Source organism: Ochotona curzoniae, unplaced genomic scaffold (assembly GCF_017591425.1).
Source record: "Ochotona curzoniae isolate NIBS_2020 unplaced genomic scaffold, NIBS_Ocur_1.0 contig_1014, whole genome shotgun sequence".
Taxonomy (NCBI): Eukaryota; Metazoa; Chordata; class Mammalia; order Lagomorpha; family Ochotonidae; genus Ochotona; species Ochotona curzoniae.
The window spans coordinates 37,138,760-37,148,586 of NW_024464920.1; the positions used below are offsets into that span (position 1 = coordinate 37,138,760).

The 9,827-nt window shown below is 50.6% G+C and overlaps 1 protein-coding gene across 1 annotated transcript; it reads right to left on the reverse strand.

Moving 5' to 3' along the window:
* Positions 1 to 1,320: 1,320 nt before the first annotated feature.
* Positions 1,321 to 9,189, reverse strand: NABP2 (nucleic acid binding protein 2). The gene is made up of 7 exons (XM_040990401.1): positions 9,090 to 9,189; positions 8,613 to 8,714; positions 8,203 to 8,341; positions 8,007 to 8,078; positions 7,748 to 7,829; positions 7,579 to 7,642; positions 1,321 to 1,819 (listed from the first exon to the last, which is right to left on the reverse strand). The coding sequence occupies exons 2-7, from the start codon at positions 8,689 to 8,691 to the stop codon at positions 1,620 to 1,622; spliced, it is 636 nt and encodes a 211-aa protein (XP_040846335.1). The 5' UTR covers positions 8,692 to 8,714; positions 9,090 to 9,189; the 3' UTR covers positions 1,321 to 1,619.
* Positions 9,190 to 9,827: the final 638 nt, after the last annotated feature.

The following is a 9,827-nucleotide window of genomic DNA, read 5'->3' on the forward strand; positions in this document are numbered from 1 at the left end:
GACTGGAAGCTCCAGTTTCGGTGTCTATTCGTTCCGGCACATCCTAAGGACCGTGATCTGGAAAAACAAGGGGGCGGGGTGGAGACCCTTGCTCCTGACCCAGCCTGAGTCCAGCAGCAGTAGCAGTAACTGGTCCCTGTTCTCTGTCTTCCCTCTGCATTGCCTCCTTCTAAAGTAGGCTCATTGCCAGCTCCTGGACTAACTCCCTGACCCAGAGCTCTCCCCACAGCAACTCCACATGCACCCAGGTTCTTAAACTCCACCCTTCCAGTCCCTTCCAGGTCCCAGGGTCTCACCCTACCCCCTCACACAAAGACAGCTGTCACCTCAGGCCTTGTGGGTCTAAGAGGCTCCTGAGTCAGGGAGAGGAACCCTAGGAGCAGCCTCCTTCCACCCAGATGTCCAGCTGGAGCGGAGGCCACGTCATACAGAGGCCAAGCTGGCTGGAACAGGTCCCCTCTCCAGCCCACCTGCCTCTAGGTGAGGTTGGAGTAAGGCCAGTGTGGGGAGGTTCATGTGGAGAGGAGTTAATGGTTCACTGGGCTCTGCGGTGAGGGTCAAAGGCCAGTCTGCTGGGCCCCTGAGTGTGAGGGGGTGCTCCCTTCTGCCTCTGGAAAAGCCACATGGTTAAGAACCTAGGTCCAGTGGGGGTGTCATCCCCTAAGTAATTCACACTGCGTGCATCACAGTTGGCACCATTTTAGGCTTTGCTTGCATATAGGTGGACTCCTGTTATTACCTCCCTAACATCTGGCATTAAACTACATCTCCAGCCCCAAGTTCCCTAGAAAAGTTGGAGCTAGGCATCCCTAAGGCCCAGGAGCAGGGGTGAGGGTTGGGGCATGGTAGATTTAGTGGTAACCCCAGACGCATGAGGGCAAAACACTGTCCTAGCAGTTTCTCACCTTAGCAAGGAGAGGAGCCAGCGCCCTGACCCAGAAAGGGGAAGCCCTGAGGAGTGGCGAGGGGTGCAGCGATGCCAAGTACCCGGGTAACCCTCAGATGCCTGAGCTGGCTTAAAATCAGAGGAATGAAGTCTGATTGGGAAGAGGGGGTCGGGATTGGTATTACCTGGCAGCAGGAGGCAGAAGGCACACCCAGAGGAAGGGGGAACCCAGCCTTCTGTGCAGGCAGGCGAGCAAGGGTCACCTGCAGGGAGGGGGCGGGGAGGGACAGGACCTTAAAGGGGCAGGCCTGATTTGCCTTGGTGGACTAGCCTGTAACCCAGTTTCCTTCTGCCTCCTAGATAAGGGCCACATTCCCCTAGATGCACAGCTGCTAATCAGTCCCTTTTCCCACAAAAGACAAAGGAGTCCAGTGGAGAGTGGTAGCCTTTATTAGGGAGGAGGGGTTTCAATGAATGCCCCCACCACACCCAGTACAAATGCACTGTTGATTCTATGCTGGGAAGTCAGGCAGGAGTCCTGCACACAAGGCCAGTAGGGCTAAGGGGTGTTTAAGGCCACTGCTCACTGCCTAGGGCAGTGAAGTCCAGTGGCTACAATTCTGCTACGTGGCCCCATCCATCCCCAAGCCACTGCCTGAAGAGAGCTCTCTGGTTCTTTTGCAGGTGCGGGGGTCACGTTGGGTGGTGGCGGCAAGAGAGGACAAGTGTCTTGCTATCTCTTGCTGCTCCTGCGGGTTTCTTTGCCATTACTGACGGGGTTGCTGGAGGGGCCAGGAGTGCCGGCAGGTGTGTGATTGGGCTGGCTTCGGGTGATGCGGGTGCTGGGGGGGTGGGAAGGAGTATGAGGGGCATGTGGCCCGCCACCGGGACCCGAGGGGGTACTCAGTCCATTGCCGTTCTGGTTCTCAGAGGCTGGTTTTGGGAGAAGAAAAAACATGGGGATTAGTATTCAGGAGTGGATTAGTGAGCCCCAAGTCCTGTGAGCACAGAGCATGCCAGGCACAGCTGCAAGCTGATGCCAGCCAGGCACAGGGCAGAAGGATGTGACTTGTGAGCAGGAATGCAGCCTGGAGGGAAGTCCAGTAATCCTTTTGGAAGGAGCTCTGAACCACAGGTATATATTTTTTCTCTCTTATTTATCGCAGAAGGCAGATTTAGAATGAGCTGTTTATTTCTAGGTTCAAGAACATTTGACAAAATATCCCTTGATGGCAGGTGTTGTGGTTTCTGTGTTTAGCTGTTACTTGCCATCTCCTATTAGAGCGCTGGTTTGAGATCCGGCTCCTCCACTCCTGATCTAGATTTCTGTTAATATGCCTGGGAAGCAGCAGGTGATGCAAGTACTTGAGTCTCTGCCATCCATGTGGGAGACAGGAATGGAGTTCCTGGTCCAATCCTGCTCAGTGCTGCTATTTAGGGAGTGAATCAGCCAATGGAAATTCTCTCTCCATCTCTGTCACTTTGTCTTTCAAATCCATAAATACATATCTTTGTAAAGATTCCCTTTTAGGGCCCGGCGCCATGGCCTAGCTGCTAAATTCTCGCCTTGAACACACCGGGATCCCATATCGGTGCTGGTTCTAATCCTGGTGGCCCCGTTTCCCATCCAACTCCCTGCTTGTGGCCTGGGAAAGCAGTTGAGGACAGCCCAAAGCATTGGGACCCTGCACCCATGTGGGAGACCCGGAAAAAGGTCCTGGCTCCTGGCTTCGGATTAGCACAGCACCAGCCTTTGTGGTCACTTGGGGAGTGAATCATCAGATGGTGGATCTTCCTCTCTGTCTCTCCTCTTCTCTCTATATATCTGACTTTGCAATAAAAACAAATAAATCTTAAAAAATAATTCCCTTTTATGGGGTCAGTATTGCAGTATAGCAGGTAAAAATGCCACCTGAATTGCCAGCATCCCATATGAGCACAGGTTCGTGTCCCAGCTATTCCACTTTTTATCTAGCTCCCTGCTGATAAATCTGGTGGGTGGCAGCAGAAGATAAGCCCAAGTATTTGGCCCCTGCACCCACACAGGAGCCTTGGAAAGAGCTTCTGGCTCTTGGCTTTGGTCTGACCCAGCTCTGGCTATTGTGGCCAAGTAGATAGTAAACCAGTGCACTGGAGTTCTGTCTCTCCCTCTCTCCATAACTCTGCATTTCAAATCATTTTTAAAACATTCCCTTTTACTAGTAGTGATTTAAAAAAAAAAAGTGTGGTAAAGGGAAGAACATGAAGTCTCTATGCCAAAATGTCTGGGCCTTTGACAGAGTGGCTGCAGTCAGTGTCATATTATGACGGTATTCTGGCTCCTGACTTTGGCCTACCCGACTTGTGCTTGCTGTGGGCATTTGAGAGGTGAAGCACCAGATGGAAGATCTCTGTCTCTGTCTTTGAAATGAAGTAAAAATGAGTTACATTTTCTTTTTCTAGATGTAAAGAGGAACTTTAAAAAGATGTATGTGTAACACATGATGGTGATATTTGTTGACTTTAGAAAAATTATACATGCCAATAATAAGCCACATGTGTATGTGTTTTACTGTGTTTCTTGGCTGTGTATCTGAACTGCCGGGAGCTGGGGTATGTTAACCTTGAGCCCCTGTTCACTGTGCATATCTCCATCACTGTGATGGTAACAGGTCTGTGTCTGTCTCCTGTCCAGGTGGAAGGCTGCTTAAAGCAGGTGCTGTGTTTTATTTTGTTTTTGTTTCCCCCAAAGAATTTACTAATTTTTATTTGAAAAGCAGAGTTACAGGGAGAAGGAGACAGAAATCTTCTATTCGTTGGTTCACTCCCCACCAAATGGATGCAATGGCCAGAGCTGGGCTGGTCCAAAGCTAGGAGCCAAAAGCTTCTTCTGGGGCTCCAACATGGGTGCAGAGGCCAAAGGACTTAAGGTCATCTTTTTGCTGCTTTCCCAGGTGCATTAGTAGGGAGTTGGGTTTGAAGTAGAGCAGCCAGGACTCTAACCTGTGCCCATTGGGGATGCCAGAAACAGCACCAGCCCCTGCCTATGTTGTATTTCTTGTAACACAGTAAGTGTTGTATAATGTTGGTTATGTGAAGACAGAATCCTGCCTCTCACGGGTATTAGGGCACTATGAACCTTAAATGGCACAGAAGTTATAGGCCATGAGTTTCAAACCACATCCCTTTGGAAACTTGATGCTGTACTACTACCCTAAAAATATCTTCAGTCAAAAAGAAGATTATGGTCAGAGCAGTAGCTCAACAGGCTAATCCTCTACTTGCCAGTACTGACGTCTCATATGGGCATTGGTTTGTGTTCTGGCTGCTCTACTTCCCATTTTGCTCTCTGCTTAAGGTCTGGGAAAACAGTAAAAGATGCCCAGAGCCTTGAGACCCTGAATCCAGGTGGGAGACCTAGAAGAAGCTCCTGGCTCCTGACTTTGGATCAACTCAGCTCTGGCCATTGCAGCCATTTGGGGAGTGAACCAGGGGATAGAAAATCTTTCTGTCTTCTCTAAAGGTGCATTTCCAGCTTAAAAAGAAAAAAAAAAATCTTAAAAACAAAACAAACAAAATTAATGTCCTTTTCTCAACTCACATCTGTTGGCAGATGACAGAGTGGATAAATATGGGATGCTGGGGCTATAAATAAATAAATAAGTACTAAAAAGTACTTTTGTAAATGATACAACCTGAAAATACAGAATGGTTATATTTTCTGGTGGAAACATGGATATGAATTTTTGTAGTGAAATAAAATGTTATATTGTGGTTTTTATCATCTGGCTACTCTGGAAGCCAAAACCAATAAAAAAAATAAATGCAGACCATTGGCCAGTACTGTGTTATGACAGGTAAAGCCACCACCTGCAACCCACACATCCTTTATGAGAGCCAGTGAGTATCTTAGCTGCTCCATTTCCATTCCAGCTCCCTGCTTCTTGCCTGGGAAAGTAGCAGATAAGTGCCTGGGCCCCTACATCCACATGGGAGACCTGGAAGAGGTTCCTGGCTTCAGCCTGGCCCAGCCCTGGCCCTTGTGACCATCTGGGGCGTGATCCAGCAGAAGAACTCTCCCCCGTTCCTCTTTAAAAAAAAAAAGAAAAAATTAAAAAAAAAAACATATATGTTACTGCCTAATGGTGGTCCCTTAAGATTATAATGGAGCTGAGAAATTAATGTTATTGCCTAGGGATCATGGCACCATGGTAACATCACAGTACAGGGCAATACCAAGGTGCTTGTTTGATGCTGCTGTAAACAGACCCACCATACATATGTATCTCTATGACTGGCAGCACAGTGAATTTGTATTATACAGTTGCACCTAAGACATAAGACCTGCTAAGAGCAACTCTGTTACTGTTTACATCTTTTTATGCTACACATTTTGTCATTAGAGTTTCCTCATATGCAGTCTCCTCCTACACCTGCTTCAGACAGGTGCTTCAGGAGGTGACAAGAGCCCACTGCTGTCATGGCAGATGGCCCCTGAAGGACTTCCCAGGGAAACAAAATGTTTAGGGTGACAAGTGTTTGGCCTAGTGGTTGAAATGCCAGTTAAGACACTCACACTGCATCTCAGAGTACCTGGGTTTGAGTCCCAGCTCTGTTTCTGTTGCTAGCTTGCTGTTGATATAGACCCTGGGAAGTAGTAGGGCTGAGTGCCTTGTGCCCTAGTGGGAAACCTGGATTGAATACCCTGTCCCCAGCTTTAGCCTGGCACAGCCTCAGCCTCTGTGGGCATTTCGGGAGCTGTCTTCTTTCTCTGACTCTTAAAAAAAAAAATCTTAAAGGCTATATTCCCTAGCTTAAGAGGATAGTAGGAAACATCATTTAGGTTTGTGCAAATACACTCCTGTGATGTTCCCACAACAAAAATCTCACCTACTGATGTATTTCTCAGAGTGTGCCATTACCAAGGGACTTGTGACTACATGTTTAAATATACACTATAGTGATCCTGGCGTGGTAGCCTAGTGGCTAAATCCTCACCTTGCATGTGCCAGGATCCCATATGGGAACCAATTCGTCTCCCGGTGGCCCTGCTTGTGGCCTGGGAAAGCAGTCAAGGGCAGCCCAAAGCCTTGGGACCCTGTGCCTCTGTTGGAGACCCAGAAGAAGCTCCTGGCTCCTGGCTTCGGATTGGCTCAGCTCCAGCCACTGTGATCATTTGGGGAGTGGATCAGCAGAGGGAAGATCTTCCTCTCTGTCTCTCCTCCTCTCTGTATATCTGCCTTTCCAATAAAAATAAATAAATCTAAAAAAAGAAAGAAGTTGATATATATATATGTGTATATATATATATGGTTTTAAGATTTATTTATTTTTATTGGAAAACAAATCAGATTTACAGAGAGAAGGAGAGACAGAGAAACATCCTTCATCTGTTGGCTCATTCCCCAGGTGGCCACAATAGCCGGAGCCAAGGTGATCTGAAGCCAGGAGCCAGGAGCCTCTTGAGCATAGGGTCTAAGGCTTTGGGCCATTCTCTACTGCTCTCCCAGGTCATAAGCAGACAGCTGGATGGGAAGTAAAGCAGCTAGGACTGGAACAGGCACACATATGGGATCTCAGTCTGCAAGGCCACTGAGCCATTGCCCTAGGCTCAACAGTAAGACGTTTTAGTCTTTATGCAGTTCCTTCAAAGTTCACGAAAAACAGAGTTAAAAGGTATTTTAATTTATTTGGTATAGGTTTATTTTAGTACAGAATGTTTTTGAAATACATGCAGTTCTTTTCATCATTTATACTTTGCATGAACTTTTTAAAGACTGCTCATATGAATGTATTTCAAAAAACTTTTCAATTAATTTCTAATTAATTATTTTACAAATTTATCTTCATCTTATATGAAAGGCAGAGAGACAGATATGTTCTGTCTGCTGGTTCACTCCACAAATGCCTACAATGGCCAGGTTTGGGCCAGGTTGAACCTAGGAGTCTAGAACTCCATCCTGCCTCCCATGTGGGTGGTAGGGATCCAAGTATCTAGGCCTTCAGCACGGCGCACATTACTTATCTATTTATTTGTAAATATTGATTTATTTGAAAGGCACAGTGACAGAAAGAGAATAATCTTCCATTTGCTAGTTCACTCCCCAAATGGCTCCAATGGCCAGAATTGAGCTAATCCATAGCTGGGAGCTAAAACCTGAATCAAACCAAGGCATGAGCCGGGAACTCCCCACATGGGTGGCAGGGGCTCAAGCACCCTGGCCATCCTCTTTCTCTTTTCCCCAGGTGCATTAGCAGCAAGCTGGATCTGAAGTAGACCAGCCAGGACTTGAACCAACACTTGCAGGGGATGCTGGTACAAAGTGCCACATGCCTGCCCCATGTAGCAGGGTTTACTCAGAGGAATTTACAAAAATATCTTCACTAGGGCACATGGACGCCTGCTGTTCCTACTACTCACTTGCCACATGGCAGAGAAGACATCCCCCACTCCTCTGTGTGGTAGTGGCAAAAGCATGCTCAAGCTCTAACCAAGAAGGAAACAGTTCCTGAATCTTTTTGCCATAGAGATTTGTGCAAGGTATCAATAACTGGGGGAATGAAAAAATTAGGGGACTTCTATTGGCTATATAAGGAGGACACATCAAGATATTTGGAAAAGAGGAACATGCATATTGCCACACCGGGGGATGGGTGAGGGTAGGGGTGCTAGGGAGTGGGAGGCCCAGTGGATGGAAAGGTAACAGATTTACCTGGAGAAGCGGCAGGGGGGCCTGTGGGGGGCTGGGAGGCGGGGGGACAACTGTCGCTCTGCACCTGCAGGCACATAGGACACACAGTCAGTCTCTGCTCCCTCCTGAGCTTGCTGGCCTGGCCCTCCTTGCCTCCCTCCCTCCCCACTGGGATGTCCACAGCGCTCACCGCCTTGTTGGGTGCCTGCTGGGTGCCGTACTCTGGGTTGGGCTCACTGAAGTTAGGGACCTCTGAATAAACCATGCAGAACCTGCAAGGTGAGGCAGCAGCCCAGGGCTAGGAGCCATCCTCTGGACCACCGCTCCAGGCCTCAGAACTGACCAGGTCTGGACACAAGGTGGGGGTGCTGCTTCCTCACCCCTCACTCCCCCACTGGAGCTGCCATTCCTTCACCACCATCACCACTCCCCATCACGATGGCACTTACTCTCCAATCTTCTGCAGATCACCCCCACGACCAGTGTACAGCGTCAGGCAACCTTTGAACACTGAGGCGTACCTGCAGGGATGTGTTGGCAAAGCGGTGGGAATCAAAGAATTCTGCCAGACAGAGGGACCCTTAGCCTCTGTCCCCTCCTGCCCACCATGGCCCTTGGATAGCGGGGGGTCAGTAGTCAGCTTACCCCTTGGTGAGTCGGATAATGTCCCCAGGCTGGATCAGGTTGCCCACGTCGTCCCAGACGGAGATGTTGATGCTGCCCGTTTTGTCCGCTACCTTGCAGGTCCGCACCTCGTGGCCGTCCTTTGTCTTGGTCACTCGGCCTGAAGGAGGACAGCATTGCAGGTGGTCATCTGGATGGGGTGGTGTGGTTCACAAGGATGAGGAGGGGACAGGGCACGAAGGGGCCAGCACCATGGAGAGGGCTCTGAGTGGAAAAGAGCCCCGAGTGGATCCAGCAACAAGCGTTAGCAGCGTGGTGGAGGGCGCAGCTGACCATTGCACTTCCCCTCCAAACCCTGGCAAGTTCAGCACAGAGACCGCAGGACGCCCCCTCCCCCACGTCCTCCATAGAGCCCGCGGTGCCCATGCCACCTGTCTCCAGCACAATGAAGATGAGGTTCAGGTTCTTGAGGCCGGGCTTTATATCCTTCACGAAGGTCTCAGTCGTCATGCTGCCAGGACCTTGGCACCCCCCTGGAGAGGGGAACGGGGATGGAGGGAAGGCAGGGGCTCAAGGCTCGGAGCCCTGGGCTCCACGCTCCACTCCCCTAGGTCTAAACATCACGCCCAGTGGGGGTCAGGCCACCTCCGCCTCTCCAGCAACTTCCCCCGGGCGAGGGGGTGGGGAGGACCCTCCAATCCTAAGATCAGAACCTGGGAGTCTCCACGCCGGGATGCTCTCTCAATGTGTGTACTCCCCGAACTCGGGGCCCACAGAGATGGAGCTCGGCGAGCCCGGTGCCGCGCCTCGACAAGCAATCGGCCTCGCCAAGCCTTCCAGAACGCTGCTCGGGGCGACCCGGGATTCGGCCCATCCGCTCCCCGCCCCCACAGCCCCGCAGCACCCACCCACAGCCAGCAGGCCCGCCGTGTGCGCCGCGGAGCCACCCGCAGGGGGAGCCACGGGCCCCGCGGCCGCCGCCGGATGCCGCCCGGTGGAACGCGGGAGCCGGACACTTCCGGAAGTTTCCTTGCAAACCAATCAGCACCGGGAGAGCGTGCCCCGCCCTTTCCGTCTCAGCCAATCGGGACCCGAGACTCCCGAGCCGCCGAAGGGGTTGGGGTTCAGGGATTAAAGGAGCCTTTGGAGCGGGCTGGCTACGCCCGGGGCAGGTGGGCCAGCAGGGGGCGCCCTGCGTCCCAGATTTCTCTGACTTGGCTGTTAGAATGTTCTTGGGCGCGGTGGGCTGGGGTGAGGGAGAAGGATCAAGGGCTAGGGAGTCTCGTCGATCAAGCTTCAATCCAGGCACTTACAACTCCTTAAATTCACTTCTTAATGATTTATTTATTTGCAAATCAGAGTTACAGAGAGAAATTTTTCCATGAGCTGGTCCATTTCCCCAAATGGCTGCAACAGTTGGAGCAGGATCAGGCTGAAGTCAGAGCCAGGAGTCACAAGTTTGCTGGGGTCTCCCACAGAACTGGCAGGGACTCAAGCCCTGGACTATCATCCACCGTCTTTGCAGGTGCATTAGCAGAAACCTGGCTGGGAAATGGAAAAGCCAGGACTCGAACTATTGTTCGTGTAGGCTGCAGCTGAACATGCTACTGTGCAGTCGCTGCAACTCCTCCCAGTTCTGTTTATAA

Bases quoted from the DNA above. Each gene is read 5' to 3' on its own strand.
- NABP2 (XM_040990401.1), bottom strand. From the start codon at position 8,691: ATGACGACTGAGACCTTCGTGAAGGATATAAAGCCCGGCCTCAAGAAC. The intron at 8,342-8,612 runs GTGGCATGGGCA...GTCCTCCTTCAG, and splicing joins CTTCATTGTGCTGGAGACAG to GCCGAGTGACCAAGACAAAG. The intron at 7,643-7,747 runs GTGAGCGCTGTG...ATGTGCCTGCAG, and splicing joins AGCAGGCACCCAACAAGGCG to GTGCAGAGCGACAGTTGTCC.